The sequence below is a fragment of the Gasterosteus aculeatus genome, chromosome 20 (assembly GCF_964276395.1).
Source record: "Gasterosteus aculeatus chromosome 20, fGasAcu3.hap1.1, whole genome shotgun sequence".
Classification (NCBI taxonomy): Eukaryota; Metazoa; Chordata; class Actinopteri; order Perciformes; family Gasterosteidae; genus Gasterosteus; species Gasterosteus aculeatus.
The window spans coordinates 8,456,443-8,471,813 of NC_135707.1; the positions used below are offsets into that span (position 1 = coordinate 8,456,443).

Here is a 15,371-nt window from a genome sequence, read left to right on the forward strand (position 1 = left end):
ACAATGTAATGTCCCGTTACACTCGTCTCTCACTGCTGTGTGAGAGTTTGGTGCCTGGAAAATAAAACAAGCACAAGCAATCAAACACACTGAAACCGTTTATTTCACCTTACAGCCTTGCTCACGTATACCCATCGGCCATGACACAGTGATTAACATGAAATGGATGCTTCCCTCTTGGCAAAGCAGGCAATGAACGAGGGGGATCGCACACACACACGTCTACGAGGAGGTAAAAGCCACAGGACATAATTACCCACAGACATGGATATTAAAGACAAATCCAACTGAACAAAATATGTGACACTGTTTACACAAAATAAAGTTGGTAAACTAAGTAAAAAGTGTGGGCCAGCCATCCATCTCAAGGTGTAATTGTAAGTCTTTATAGCTTGAGCAGATGGTGTGAAAGTTAGTTTGCAGTGCACGCGTCACGCTGTCCCCTAGTCACAACAAAATGGTAGAAATTTTAAAATAAGGAAAAAACGGGGGTATAGCATCATTACACTGAATACAAACAGGAAGAAGACTAAGTGCTGAGTGTGAGGGATGATGGAACTTTATTGTATCAATGGAGTTGGCCTCTGATCCGGACATGGTCACTTTTTATTTTTTTTTATGCCTTGGCGTTGATGATTTCGACAAACTCCGGCTTGAGGGAGGCTCCGCCGACAAGGAACCCGTCAACGTCCTTCTGGGAAGCAAGTTCTTTGCAGGTAGCGCCCGTCACAGAACCTGAGGAGAAGAAGAGATTCATAGCAAGAGACCAAACATGGGAAAGCCAATTAAGAACACGACGACAAGCGCCATGTCGTCACGCCGCCTGACCTCCATAGATGATCCTCACGGAGTTCGCTACAGCCTCGGACACGTTGGTCTTCAGCCAGGCCCTCAGTTTCTCGTGAACTTCCTGAGCCTGAGACATCATTCAGAAAACGGGTGCATTACAACGAGTTATAAGAGATTCCGGTAATAATTTGCAGTGGTTGCTAGTGTTTACCTGCTGCGGGGAAGCCGTCTTGCCGGTGCCAATGGCCCACACTGGCTCGTACGCAAGCACAACCTTGCTCCAGTCCTTCACATTGTCTGCGAGAGAGACATGCGATAAGACTTGAATTCATATTTCGCAAAGTCTGCTTTCCACTGCACTGTAGCTGGCAAAGAAATTGCCCCAGAGACGTTGATTATAACATTTACACTCCGGGTCGGCGAGGGGCCGCGTACCTGCGATGACTTTGGTCTGGGCGAAGACCACCTTCTCCGTGATGCCGCCCTCCCTCTCGTCCAGCTTCTCGCCGATGCAGGCGATGACGCCGAGACCGGACTCCAGAGCGTGGGCGGTCTTCTGGCCAATGAGCTAACAACACACATCAAGATCTGCTCACAGAGTGCACGACGGAGGAACGGCGCCCTTTTTGGTTCACTTGATGAACGCAACTCTTCCTGTACAGCGCGCCGCTTCATTGCGGCCAATGTAGCTGGTGCAAAAGGGAAGATCAAGTCATCCAGAATTACCTCATCACTTTCCCCGAAGACGTGGCGCCTCTCAGAGTGTCCCAGGATCACCCAGTTCACACCGCAGTCCTTGATCATTGCAGGGCTGAAGACAGAATTACATAGAATAGAAGGGATCAATTAAAGATGGCTTCTGCACCTGACAGAGGTCCTGTTCCTCTGATGGACACACGACCCACCTGATCTCCCCGGTGAAGGCCCCCTTGGCAACTTTGTAGCAGTTCTGAGCAGCAACCCCAAACTTGTCGTCCAGCTTGGACCTGGCGAAGTCCAGGTAGATCGAAGGAGCGCCGCACACCACCTCTGAGCGGAGACAAAGAAAACAATGGTTAGGGGGTTCTGCAGCCCCTTTGGTGCTCAAGAGTTACTCATAAAACCAAAAAGTATTTTGAGACAAATGATTCAATATTAGTTTGGGATTTACTTTTGGTTAGTTAAAAGATGAACTACCTAAATAAGGGGGATTAGAGTTCTTGCTTTAGGATAATTACAACACTTTATACACTGCTCATATTCCTTGAAAATGCATACAAACCACCGGCACAGTGATTACAGGACTACAGCTACCACTAAGCCATCCGCTCCATGACGCGAGCCTGAAGCGGTCGGTTAACGGACGACATGTTTAACCACTGAACAGTTGCAAAGTGCAAGGCCTGCATCCAAAAGTCTTTCAACACCCAGGAGACTAAATAGACAAATTCAGATCAATCTTTTTCAACATGAGGTTTAAAAGAGTCACAACTATGGTTTTCCATTTTACAAATTTCCCCCTAAATAAATTATAGATCTATAGGCTCACTCACGCCAGTAATGCTTGTTGCAGTAACACTGGAAGCAAACACCAGATGTGTCCATCCAACCAAATAAGCAATGTCAATATAAATGTCCACAGCCACTCAAATGCCAAAGTCTATCATGAAACTCAAAATAAATGGTGTAACGGTTTCTCTGGTGAGGTTTACAAAAATAACGTTCAATAATGATCTTAACAAATCAAACAGCAACCTGGTTTGCAAGGTTTAACCAGAGTGCAGCGAAGTGAAGACACTGACATTCAAAATGAAAATATCTTGAGCGTTAGTAGAGTCTATATTAAACCTGTTATTATTGGTTTGGTAAAGGTCATTGCTTCCCAGCCTTGGCCCGGCCTCACTGCGTTAAAAAAGGTCAGAGTTCAGCCTCCTAAAGGTCGCCTACATGGCCGCATTCTGTAGAGGTCAGAGAAGGACGATCAGAGTTTAAATATCAAACATATAAAGAGAATCAGTCGAGTGGGAACTTTGGAAAAAAAATAAAAATAAAAAGACTGTGGGAAAAGTCTGCTGAAGATTCACTGTGGTACTGTAAGGATTCATTAATGGAGGAAGGTGCAAGGATAGTGACAACTAAGAGCCTAAAATGAGTGACAGTACACCACATTTAAGGTTGCAGAACATAAACTTCGCAGGAGAACAACTGGCTCTGTGACAGTGGATGCCAGAGTAGAAACAGGCCTCAACAAAATCAACCTCCAATGCCTCGTTTTTTGTATTAAGTGTACGGAATGAAATCTCTAATTTATACAAGATCTACTTTACGGACATTTCTGATTGTCATCTGTTGCCTTCCAACTACTCCCCGTATAAAACCAAGCGAAGCTTACAACAGGCCACCGTATCTTCTTTGGTTAGCAGATGGGAGACGAGCGACCTCATTAGCGAGCGGCCTCTCCTGAATGCACCATGCACGCGCACATCGTCTGCTGGTCTACGTGCGGCTGCAAACGCGCACCCACCATCAAATGCTGCAAAACCCACCCTCATTTTAGGCATTACGGCGCGGGGCTTGGTGTTTATTCGGTTAAAAACAAATATCTACATGATTCTTTTTTTTTTAAAAAGGTCAAAACTGAGCAGCTGCGTGTCCGCGGTGTCATTGAATTATTGAATGGACGAGCCATTTTGAGTCCGAGGGATTCAGTTGATTTTCAATGAGGAAACGACGCCACGAGCAAGTAGCCACGGGGGCTGGAATCAATGCCGTGCTGATAAGCAAAAAAAAAACAAGTGGCTGAAGTGATACATTTAAAAAAAGGAGGGATTCCTTGTAACGGCTGATGAACCTGAAACATACCGACGTTAGGATCCACTTTGGCTGCGTTCAGGGTCTGCGCGAGCTCGCCGAGGCTCTTCTTGTCGCCGTTCAGCTTCCAGTTTCCGCCAACAAAGAATTTCCTGCTCATGATTGCGATTTGCTTGAGGTTTTGCTGAGAAATAACCGTTTCGGAGGGGGTGGTAACGAGGCCAGCGACGTCTATCTTTCCTGGAGTGAGGGCGGCGGTGTGGGTAAAGAGCAGCTCACAGTATTTATGAACATGGGAAAGTTAAACCCCTCCTCTCCGCCGGCTCCATTGGTTTACGGTGACGGCCCGTAAACGCGTCTCCACCTTGGAGGAAGGGAAAGAGGCATGCCGCGTTCAAGTGCTCTGTGTAAAACCTTCCTATACAAGGACTAACTGTTATAAGGGGCTAGCTGAACAAAAATAACAATGCAGATAAGCATAAATGACAAATGCCTTTGTGTGAAATGTGGCAATATAACAATGTATATTTATTTTAAGGTACTCTCGTACTTTTACTCCAGAGGGAAATATTGTATATGTTATAATCTGCTGAATTTATTTTACACTTATAGTGGTTATTTACTGTTAACATTAGAAAACATATGATATGCAATACTAATGTAACCAGTAGTATTAAAAGTATGTTAAATTGGCTCTACAGGGCTCTTATATATATTTGCAAGCGATAAAATCAACATAATTAATCATTTTCACAAGGCTTCTACTAGTGATGGGCTATTTACGAACATAATATCTATATTTAGATAATAATGACTTTATCTTAAACAAGGTTGGACAGGTGTGCTCCATACAATAATTGGAATAGGATTCATTTGTTTCTACACCCGTCATTCCAGCGGAACCATGTTTGCTTCGCTGCTGGTCCTTTAGACATTAAAGCTAAAAAATAAACTGTTCTCTCCACAAATCTAAATAACTGATTTTTAGGTGCAGTTTTGAAACTGCCAAGTTAAATCACTTCAGAAAAAAATATTGAATCACAACTTCCTGTTTACTTAACAGGTAATTATTATCAATCAAAGCCACGCTAATTGTGTCAAATAAACAATTATAAATGCTGATGTAACACCTGTGATTCTAAATGCATAGACTAATCAACATGTATTTATTCTGACAATGGTAACAACAGAAACTGCATCATTGACCACATTTATACAAAATGACATTGTGATCTGTGATAGGGAGGCCGACGCTATGACGATCCACCGTCTGATTGGCTGAGACGACCAAAGTCCCACAATCCTCTTACGCGTCGTGGGCGGTGCCGCAATTTGAAGATATCTGATTGGAGGGTTCTCCGTCTGTTTTGCATACCCAGTTTGCACTGCGTCCAAGAAATAAGTAGAACATATCTTCTTATGTGCATATTTTGATTTGTTTGAGATACATTTTGTCATAATAATATGCTGCAACCTTGGTATTATGGTAGTTACTTGGTTTGTTGTGACTGGTGACAAAAATGAAACCGTGGAGATGAGGCATACATTCGGTGTACAAGTACTGCCGGGCTCCCGTGTGATCAGCAGGAATCTATATGCTCTTTAGATATTTTTCTAGTAGGTTTCTCGTAAAGAGAAGCCCTCAATGTCTGTCAAAAACCAATAATACGTCGTGCACATATTAACGCAGTGATGAATCATACGTACGCGCAGTAACACGCTAACGTTACGTAATAATGACCAAGTAAACTTATATCCTGATCAAGATAGACTGCAAAGTGCGAAGTAACGGTTAACAAGTAAAGCGGAGCTTTGAAACTCCAATTTACGATCACTTATTTAATAAATGTAATTAATCATCACACATTACAAATTATTAACTAGTATGCGTCGCGAATATCACGTTCATCCTCAAAGGGGCAGCATTTGTATGTTTTTATAACACCTTTACACAAACTTAATTTAGGATACTGTTCATACAACTCGGCTGATCTCTACCGTTTATCTGTTGATATTTTGTCACGATCAACACTTTCTAAAATAGCATATACTTGCGTGTCTAGAGGTTGAACGTTTTAGAAAGTAGTTTTAATGAGAATTGAATTTGAATAATGGCAAATTCCCTTTCCGTCCTGTTGTTCCTGTGAGTCGTCACCAGGGGGCCCACCTCCGCCGTCCAGCGTTAATCTGGTTAATCTTCACCCACTCCGCTGCACTAGTCTTCTGGTTTGCTTCACTTACATCGGACCGGACCTGCCAACCCCACAAACCCCGAACGATCTCCAGCCACGCACCGTATTCGTGGCCGCGCGCTAGAGATAAAAGTAGCCGTAAGTAGGAACGTAGCAGGAGAACAAGGTTTAACTTTGCAGGGGGGTTGAACCGTGGCGCGGCCCTTTAAAAACGGAGCGCGTGTGTGTGCGCGTGAACGTGTATGCGTGTGCGTGTGCATGTCTCCCGTGAGTCAGTAGAGTTCACTGAACCGTCGCGAAGAGACGTTTCCGCCCACAAGCAAGATGGCGGCTCCCTTGCTGGAGAATCTGTCGGAGTCCCTAGCTGCCCCGGAGCCAGCGGTTCGACTACTTCTCTCTATTTTAATCGGTGAGTTTTAGGGGGGGTAGCCTGAGGTGTTAAAGGTTTGCCGGCTGACACGTTGTCGATCTCGCGGGTGGGAAGTTTTTTTTTTTTTTTTGTAAGCGCTCCGTGTTAACCGAGACAAGCACCGCTAGCGTTTCGGTTTGGCGGTTTTCAACTGTGACACAAAAACACACACAGGCTTCGGAACCAGGTGCACTAAGCAACCGCCGTTTTATGTAACGTGGCGTTAGATCAACAGTCACGCGAAAGGAACCACTAACGAACCGATCGATGAAAGTTGCGCATCCTCAAAACGCTTCAGAAGACCGCGTCCCCTTCCATTAAAACCATCGACCCGCGGCTGGGTTGTCGCGACAACGCGTAACTTGTGGCCGTTGACAACCGGCATGACGGTGCTCTCGTGTTTGGGGGGGCAGGTGGGGTGTTTTGGTGTCAGATATTGTCAGCTGTCGACTTTCGCTTCCATTCCCCTTTGACTATATTGACGTTGCACTGAGCTCGCGTTGACTCACTGGACAGCTGGGTCAAGTTAGCTTGACAGTTAGCTGCCCAAAGCCGACCCTCTAAACATGGATGGCATTGTTTTCTGGCTGCTGGATTATCACGCCCGTGTGAGCCTGGCCTCAGTGAAGAGGATCGTCTCTTATGTTGTTGGGGGGCAGGGATAATATGTGATTAAAAACACAAATAAGGAGCACAGACTGGCAAAATAACCCCCCCCCTTGACACTGGGGGGTTTGAATGTATTTTTCATTAACGTGAGCACATTCGAGATCTGCTGTTTTTGAGAAGTGCCTTTAACACATGTTGGGGGGGTGGGGGGGCTACCAAAGGACCACGGGGCCTGAATGTCCTGTGTGTGTGTGTGTGTGTGTGTGTGTGTGTCATTGTGTGGCAGGGGAAGGGCGTCCTACACGCTGTCCTCTCTGAACTTTGGGCTGACACATGGACACGTCTGTTTGTCTCTCTTGTGTTGCTTCACACCAACAAAGCGATAGACTGAACGTGGCCTTTGAGTCCGCTAAAGTCTTAAAAAAAAAAAACGCTGAGTAGGCCCGTGGCACGCTCCTTGTCCCACTGTGGGTCTCGCACGATGTGGCCTCCATGTAATAACGGCCTTTGCCCTACACCAGCGGAGACTGAAAGCCTCAACAATTCCTCCGCTGTACGTGGACGGTAGATTTAAGCTTTGGTCAGTAAACTGCTTTGCAAAAGCAACTACATGGTAATCCTGTGTGCGTGTTCTTTTTAAGACTTGTGTGCACAAGCAAATCAGGAGACGAATGCCACACAACTGCAGCTCCTTACTGGATTTCTTGGATGTAAACGTTTTCAAAGGATATAACTACATTTATTCTGTATTTCACTAATGTCAACAAACACCATGCGGGTAAAAAGAATGAGCTGCTCCGTCTCTGAGGACTTCCATTTCTCTCCCCTACGCGACAAACCAAATACCAAGAAGATGTAAGTTTCATTTCTTAAGCAGGCAAACCATTATTAAGCAGCGGGACGCCACAAGAAAACATTACTCACAGAGGAGACGACCATGAATATTCTAGTGTTACTGTGTACCAGTGAGTATTTGTGGCATCAGGCTGGTAAATGTGAAACATTGATTCAAAATATACCACTCAGCCCCTTTTCATCATCATGAAGGTACATGTCGTCCGCTGCCACGGTGCTTTTAGTGGGACAATGGACGTCAATGATAAAGACTAATATGCTCCATCGGTGTTGTCCTTGGACACTCTTTACAGAGCTTGTGCTTGTCCTGGGGAGGAGAGCGTTTCAGGGAATTGGTCTTCCCCCTCCAGTACAAATTAAATTAATTTCTAAAGGCATGCTGTTTAATTATGTTATACTGTAGATTACATTCAAGCTCAATTATTTTCAAATATTACTCCAGAATCGCATTATAATCCGCCCAAATTCTTTTTTTAATGTAGCAGTTGGAATTAACTTGTGCATCAAAATCTAACCGTGGTCACAGCGGAATGTTTATCCTTTCCGTCGTCCCGCTGAAGGCAGTTATCTTTCTCCTTGAGATTCCACATTCGCCGCGTGCCGACGGGCTACTGTGTGTGTCTGTGTGAGCACGCGGGCAAACGCCATATGTTTTATGCCACAAGGTCAATGTTCTTCATCAGCGGGTGTGATAGGAAGACCTTTTTGTTAAACTTTTCCTTTTTGTTCCCGTCCTGCAGGTTATCCCTGTGCTCTGGTCTACCGGCGTTTCCTGTTCTACCAGCCCGCCACAGTCATACACTTGTTCCACACGTTCTCTGGACTGGCTCTGGCAGCATTCAACTTTGGTGAGAGGAGGACGAGGAGGAGCAGCGAGTTCGCCGTAGACTCGCAGAAATTGTGTTTCCTCAATGTGTAACAAACTCTCTTCAATGCAATCTTATCTTCCGAAAAAAAACATTAGTGATCACTTGTCTTGTTCCTCGTTCTTGGTGGTGCATATTGCATATTTTACATATTTTTATTCAATTTCGAAATGGTAAATATTTATCTCTTCCCGCTTCTCAAATGGAAATCTCTTTGCTACTTATGATAGAAAACTATCTTTTATTTTCTGTTCGTCCAACACCACAAGGTGGTGGAAAATATTCTTGTATACTTCTATTCAGCATATCTCACTGCTGTTCGGAATCCATTTACTTGCCCTGTATTGTCTCATCGGTCCTGGGAATTAAGAAAACGGCAGTATTTACATTTAAGAAGCTGGAACCACTGACTGTTTTGCAGGTTTTGATAAAAATGTCATTGATTAGCAAACCCTATATTGCCAAAGTGACAACAATCTTAACACATGCTGCTGCAGATGGCGATAAAAGAATGAATGGATTGAGCTTCCTCATGGATGTGAGTGGCTGGAGTAAACGCGGGCGGCTAACATCAATGTCTTTCTCTTTTCTTGTTCTGTTGTGGCTGCACTTGGATTTTACAGCAGGTCTGTTGGTTATCTTTTTCCTCGTGGAATACCCTTTCTTCCTTCTAAACCTTTTGTCTACAGCAATCCCCAGTATATTGTCGATTTTCCTTGTTGTTCTATATCCATTTTTGCCAATACTGAACCGAGGAGGAAAAACTGCTGTTTTTATATACAGTTCTACAGGTTACTCTTGACTGACCCCCTCCTCTTCTCCCATGTCTCTCTCTTGCTCTCCCAGGCCCCCAGATCTATCACTCTGCACTATGCGTCCTCGTCCAATTCCTGATGCTGAGGCTCATGGGAAGGACGGTAACAACTGTCCTGAGCAGCTTTACCTTTCAAATGGTGAATGTTTAAAAAAAAAAAAAAAAGATATCCCCCCCCCCCTTTCTTCTCCCCTTTTCCACGCCCTCTTTTCTCCACTATATGACTTTTACTGCATTGGCTCAGGTTCTGCTTGCCTGCTAGTTAGTCTGTGCAGTCTGACGTTGAATTTCCTCATCTGCATTCTGTAATTTCCTGTAATTGCCTTTTGCATGCCGACCCCCCTTTGACACATGTATTAAAAGACCCACTATAAAAAATAATTGTTAGATGTCATATGCTTCCTCTGTGGGAGTGTTTTATTTTTGCATGCTTTTGCACTAATTGCTCATGTTTGAAGAAGGGCGGTAATGACATTTTTTTACACACAATGTGGGTGTGATTACGTTACTAATGGCCGGCACGTTGCGATGTGTTTTGGTCCTACTTGCACATCTGTTGGGTTAATGCAGAGGTGTGCTAACTTGCTGTCTTGTCCTCTCTGCAGGTATACCTGCTGGCAGGGTATTACTACACAGCGACGGAGGAGTATGACATCAAGTGGACCATGCCGCAGTGTGTCCTCACACTCAAACTGGTTGGTGAGTTGACTTCAGCACTCCTCTGCTTGACAAATCCAATTGTCTCATAAAAACACATGTTTTGTCATTTGACTATCTTCCTGTTGCCATTTTTGGAATCTTTCCCTTTTACTCTAGTGATAGATTAACACTGATAAACTGCTCGAATGGCCTTTGCATGCTTAATAGTGTTTGGTTTTTAAATGACAGCGTTAGTCCCCCTAACATCCACCTAACAGGTTCTGACACCAGTTGCATTTTCTGATTACAGGTTTGTCATATGATTACTATGACGGCGGAAAGGAACCAGTGAGTTGGTTGATCTCTCTCTTGCTTTTGCCTGCTTGATCATTTGTCTGCATGTTGATGTGTTGTGCGACTGCAAGGCGACACACCGTTGGTTACAAATGCAAAGTTACCAGGGTCTTTTCTTTTTTTAAAAGGAACAACGGCAACAACACAAAACTTTATGATTAGAGGGATATTTGCATTCTGGGGCGTATTCACAAAGCATGCATTAATGCCGCTGATGCCACCATGAACTGTCTCAAGTTTCTAATAAAAAAAAAATACTCTCACGATAAAACTGCTCAAACACATCCATATCATTTTCCAATGTAATTGCTCTTTGACGTGGGAAAGTATAGATGCGCTTGAACGCCTTTGCATTGGTTGTGAAGGATGAGAGTCGGCCATAACATAGACCATGACCAGAGGTTTTAAAGCGATTGTCAGTCCTTGTTGTGTCTTAGCTTCTGTCTATGGTATAAATAGTATTCTGTTAGTTGAGCAGCTTTTCCTTTTTTCTCTCTCTCCTCTCCTCCCTTGTCTCTGTAGCATGCTTGGTTACTCTCTAAAGCAGCTAGTAGTCAGCGAAAGCTGTTACCCGTCCTGTATGTTGCTTCATTTCAGTGTCTTTGGTTTGCTTGAAATGAGTGTTTACATTTCTATCCGTGTTGATGATAAATCTGGTTAATACGATCTCATGTTTCATGTCGGTCTAGATTGTGATGGACACATCCTGACCCTTTAAATGACTTCTGCCCTCTTTTCCTTTTTCTCCAACCCCAGTCTCAGCTGACTTCAGAGCAGAAGCTCTCAGCCCTGCCGTCTGTGCCCTCCCTGCTGGAGGTGTGCGGCTTTTCCTACTTCTATGGGGGCTTCCTGGTGGGGCCTCAGTTTACACTGCGCAGCTACCAGAAGCTGGTGGCGGGCGAGCTCAGCGACTGCCCCGGAAAGCCTCCGAACAGGTACGGGCGCAAGGAAAAATATGGAGTGCTAAAAATGAGCAGGAAGACTGTTGCTGTTTGTTTGATCTCCATAAAACGAGGCCGACTGCGCTGCCTTTACAGCCCTGCAGTTAATCTCATCATCTCCCATCTTCACTGTTTCATTCTCTCACAGCGTTCTACCGGCTACGAAGAGGTTTGCTCTGGGTTTTCTCTGCCTGGTGATATATGCAATATTTAGTCCCTATTACCCAGACAGCTACTTCTTAACAGATGAGTATGATGTAAGAACGACCAAATGTTCAAAAATAATCTTTGTATGCTCAAGTGTATTCAAAGTACGGCCAGGCATTGTGTCTAAAATATGAAACCCTGTCTTTTCCACAGGCTCAGCCCTTCTGGTATCGCTGTGTGTTCCTTCTGCTTTGGGCAAAAATCATCCTGTATAAATATGTCAGCTGTTGGGTTATAGCGGTAAGTCACCTCTTGGTCTGTGAGTCCGTGTTTGAGAAAAGGTGACGACAGCCAACTGATCTGGTTCTCGGAATAGCCTGATTTGTATGAAGTTGCGTCACATGACGAACCTCAGTTGACAAGGGAAGGGAGCACTAACCGTGAAACCCCACCCGTCACATACCTTTGCATACATGTATGCTTAGATTATTTTCATGGCACACCCTGACCAGCCCAAACTAACAGGTACAGTTTAGAAGGGTTTGGTGGCTCAAGTTGGAATCCGTCATCAGCAAATGACACTTCCTTTTTTAAATTTTTTTTTATTCTTTTTTTTTTTTATGTTACAGGAAGGTGTATGTATATTATCTGGACTGGGCTACAATGGCGTGGTGGATGGAGAGCACAAGTGGGATGCCTGTGCCAATATGAAGGTGTGGGTCTTTGAAACCACACCACTGTTTGGAGGAACCATCTCTTCCTTCAACATCAACACAAACGCCTGGGCTGCCAGGTCAGTCAAAACAGTCCAGTCCAATATTCAACATACAGTAGAAAAGAAAGCAGTTACTGAATGTACCTCTGACTTGGCACTCTACAGCTAACGCTTCCGTGTGTCACCAGTAAGTAAGCTGTAAGAAAAAAGAACACGGTATTGAGTCCAATGTGTGTATACTTTTGTAAGATATTGTAACAGAGTCTGGACCAGCATTGAATTGAAGAGGATGTAAAGTTGTGGAAATGTTTCAATATAACCTCAGTTGCTATGCAACAAGAGCTTCCAGGTGAGTGAATGCTTACCATGTAGGCAGCGGTAGCGCTTTTATTATGTTTTTTTTGACTCCCCTTGCCCAGATTTCTCTGTCAAAGTGAAGCAATCTAAAACCGCTAACTCGATGTGTTCTTTTTTTTTTTTTTTAAGACATGTCTTCAAACGGTTGAAGTTCCTGGGCAATAAGTCCCTGTCTCATGTGGCCACACTCCTCTTTCTGACTTTTTGGCATGGTCTTCACTCCGGATACCTCCTCTGCTTCTCGATGGAGTTCTTTATCATCACTGTAGAGCGACAGGTACCTTACAAACACACGGCAGGATGTTTGGATGGGGAACAATAATTAGCATTGTGTGCAAGAATCAGTCTATACGGGTCCATCGGTACTACGCTGAAGTCACTCAGTAATGGCTGGACTTGCACGTTGCACATTATACAAACCAATTTCAACTTATTCACGACAGACAGACCCTTGTCATTAAATAGCATTGATCACATGCACCTCACTGCTGAATGTACTCTTAATTAATTATGGTCCACAGTCACAATGTGGTGTTGATTTATTCTATAACCGTTGCTTTATTGTATTTAAGTGTTCTGAAATACGTGTCTGTCTGTATGTGACAGGCCCTGGCACTGGTGAGGGACAGTCCCTTACTGTCGAAGCTGGCCAACAGCGCACTCTACCCCCTCATCTATGTAGTCCAGCAGTTTCTCCACTGGCTCTTCATGGGCTACCCCCTTGTGCCCTTCTGCCTCTTCACCTATGACAAATGGCTCAAGGTAAGACAAATCCTCATTCTGCTCTTTTATTTTTAACAGGTTGAGTGTATGCTCAATTCACGATGAGCAGCCGTCTAGCAAAGATGCTGTATTTACAGAATCAACGGAACATTATTTGTATTATATCGTCGTATTGTAGTACATCACAAATGTGGCGTTCACGGTACGAAGTAATTCGCCATGAGCAAGATGGTCTTCAGAGATGGGTGGAGCGATCCGTCACACCGGTCGATCTGGGGTGGGAAAGTGGAGAGTGTTTGTACACCAGGGCTCAGGGAGGCACACGTGTGACCTGAAAGGGGAGGAAGCGGCGTAAAGAGCAGCGGGGGTCAGGTGGCCCACAGACACTGTGTCTGGTGAGGAAAAAGAGACCAGGTGTGGCTGTAACCTTTGGTTTTGATTTAATGAATTATTAACTGTGGCCTTTTTGATTTTCAGGTGTATTCGTCCATCTATTTCTGTGGTCACGTATTCTTCCTCCTAGCCTTTTTAATCCTGCCATATATCCGTAAGGCGCTGGTGCCTAAGAAGGAACGGAGCCCGACGAAGCAGGATTAAAACGTGCAACTAAAACTTGGCATGGTGAGCAGGAGCAGGCCGTTTCCCCTCTGTGGTCAAGTTATAATGCTGTTGGAGACAAAGCTGTAAATAAATGTTTTTACTATTGAAATCTTTTTTTTTCTTTCTTCTTTCCAGGTCTGTCTAAGGCAAAATATCCACTGAAGGGAACTGTGACTTTCAAGGAGCAGAATGGGAAAATATTTTAATGCCTTTAGTAATATATATGTCCATGTAAAAATAAATTTCTATATATTTTTGTGTTTTAAATGGGGAAGGTTTTTATAAACATTCTGAGAAATGTTTACAGGAAATCGTGCCACATGGGGTAACTGTGAGGCAATCAAGGGTGAATTCCTGTTCTTTTTTTTTTTTCTTTTTTGTTTGGTGAAGAAACGTTGGACTTGGAGAACTTGAGAGACTTACATGCTGTCGACACAGAATTGCACTCACCAGTCACGGGTTCAGAGTCCGTCTTTGTGGCTTTTTTTTTTCCATTTCTCTCCGTCTACCACCTGCATTAAGCAGCAGCAGACTTCACAAGAGGTTTAAGCACAGCGCCAGCCTATGTGGCAATTTCTTTATTACAAAAAGACTTCCTCCAAAAGATAGTTGAGGTATATTATTAATGATGATGATGATGATAATAATCAGAGGGGCTGTTTATGGAAACCTGCCGCTTTCATACGAGCACTGTAAATCACACATTGTACAATAATCCCCAACTCAAAATGGCCTTGTATCAATGAATGTTTCTACTGTACTTTTGGTTTTTAAAGTTTTAAAAGCTTTTATGAATAAGAACATTTTGTAGCTTTGGGATTTCAAGAATTGATTAGCATTGTTCTCCTGCCTTTCCTCCATTGGATGTCTTTCCTTTTTCTTACCATGTTTACTCCTTTCCCTCTGCTCAGTCTGCTCCACTCCTGCGTCTCTCCGGGTCCCGGAGCTGTTCAATGCACAGAGGTAGAAGGACACTTGCGCACTGCCCAACCATACAGTCCCAGCAGTTGATCATGTTGGTTCATCCTACGTGCTGATCTCTGTAAATTACGTGTTTGTTTTTTTTCTTCTAAAATGGAGTTTGAACTGGAAGCAAAAGGAACAAAATGTGTTTCACTTGTGCTCTTCTGTTCAAAACAGCAGGCGGTATTTAAAAGAAGTGTGAAGTAGATGCATCTGATCCCTCTGAGGGAATGCCACTTCGTTTTGTTTTTATTTCAATTGGTTATGGTGGGGGCCCGTGTTGTCTGTTCCACAGCATGCTAGAGGAAGACCCGGTTCTGCTGCCGTCCTCTCGCTGAGGCTGACACACACACACACACACACGGAGAGGACAAACCTCACTGTAGCAGCGGCGCAGAGTTTAGTAATATTTATACACGACACGGTGATTATTAATTGATGTGAATTGCTATGTTAAGAGACTACGTTTTTGCCTTATTCCTACCAAATGTACAAAGTAAAACAACTTGGAATGGACTCTGGGTGGGTTGGGAGTGATTTTCAAATACAATTTTATAATGTTCATTAAAATGCTGCATTTCAAGCAAGGACTCTGGTTATTGGGTGTA

At 43.9% G+C, this 15,371-nt stretch overlaps 2 protein-coding genes and 1 non-coding gene across 4 annotated transcripts; 2 read left to right on the plus strand and 1 right to left on the minus strand.

Annotated features, from left to right (window-relative positions):
• Positions 1-85: 85 nt before the first annotated feature.
• tpi1b (triosephosphate isomerase 1b) lies at positions 86-5,886 on the minus strand. Its single transcript, XM_040165839.2, has 8 exons — positions 5,747-5,886; positions 3,631-3,943; positions 1,695-1,818; positions 1,516-1,600; positions 1,225-1,357; positions 1,001-1,086; positions 829-916; positions 86-735 (listed from the first exon to the last, which is right to left on the minus strand). The coding sequence occupies exons 2-8, from the start codon at positions 3,737-3,739 to the stop codon at positions 617-619; spliced, it is 744 nt and encodes a 247-aa protein (XP_040021773.1). The 5' UTR covers positions 3,740-3,943; positions 5,747-5,886; the 3' UTR covers positions 86-616.
• LOC120811250 (U7 small nuclear RNA) lies at positions 5,167-5,223 on the plus strand. The gene has a single exon (XR_005710323.1). It is a non-coding gene; the product is annotated as a U7 small nuclear RNA (small nuclear RNA).
• Positions 5,758-15,346, plus strand: lpcat3 (lysophosphatidylcholine acyltransferase 3). 2 transcript variants are annotated; one of them, XM_078094984.1, is made up of 14 exons: positions 5,758-5,909; positions 6,048-6,180; positions 8,385-8,492; positions 9,357-9,463; positions 9,930-10,023; positions 10,274-10,311; positions 11,074-11,252; positions 11,407-11,515; positions 11,619-11,705; positions 12,035-12,198; positions 12,607-12,754; positions 13,084-13,239; positions 13,678-13,821; positions 13,936-15,346. In XM_078094984.1, exons 2-13 carry the CDS (start codon positions 6,096-6,098, stop codon positions 13,795-13,797), a joined length of 1,395 nt encoding a protein of 464 aa, XP_077951110.1. In that variant the 5' UTR covers positions 5,758-5,909; positions 6,048-6,095; the 3' UTR covers positions 13,798-13,821; positions 13,936-15,346. The 2 variants fall into 2 exon arrangements, with proteins under 2 accessions (XP_077951110.1, XP_077951111.1); XM_078094985.1 differs by lacking the exons at positions 5,758-5,909; positions 6,048-6,180 and adding an exon at positions 7,018-7,644.
• Positions 15,347-15,371: the final 25 nt, after the last annotated feature.

What these genes read in the sequence shown, in the direction of transcription:
- lpcat3 (XM_078094984.1), top strand. Translation starts at nt 6,096, where the DNA reads ATGGCGGCTCCCTTGCTGGAGAATCTGTCGGAGTCCCTAGCTGCCCCG. An exon ending in ACTTCTCTCTATTTTAATCG is followed by an intron (nt 6,181 to 8,384) that starts GTGAGTTTTAGG and finishes CCCGTCCTGCAG; the next exon opens with GTTATCCCTGTGCTCTGGTC. An exon ending in CCTATGACAAATGGCTCAAG is followed by an intron (nt 13,240 to 13,677) that starts GTAAGACAAATC and finishes TTTGATTTTCAG; the next exon opens with GTGTATTCGTCCATCTATTT.
- tpi1b (XM_040165839.2), bottom strand. Translation starts at nt 3,739, where the DNA reads ATGAGCAGGAAATTCTTTGTTGGCGGAAACTGGAAGCTGAACGGCGAC. An exon ending in CCAGACCAAAGTCATCGCAG is followed by an intron (nt 1,087 to 1,224) that starts GTACGCGGCCCC and finishes TCTCTCTCGCAG; the next exon opens with ACAATGTGAAGGACTGGAGC. An exon ending in CGTGAGGATCATCTATGGAG is followed by an intron (nt 736 to 828) that starts GTCAGGCGGCGT and finishes TCTTCTCCTCAG; the next exon opens with GTTCTGTGACGGGCGCTACC.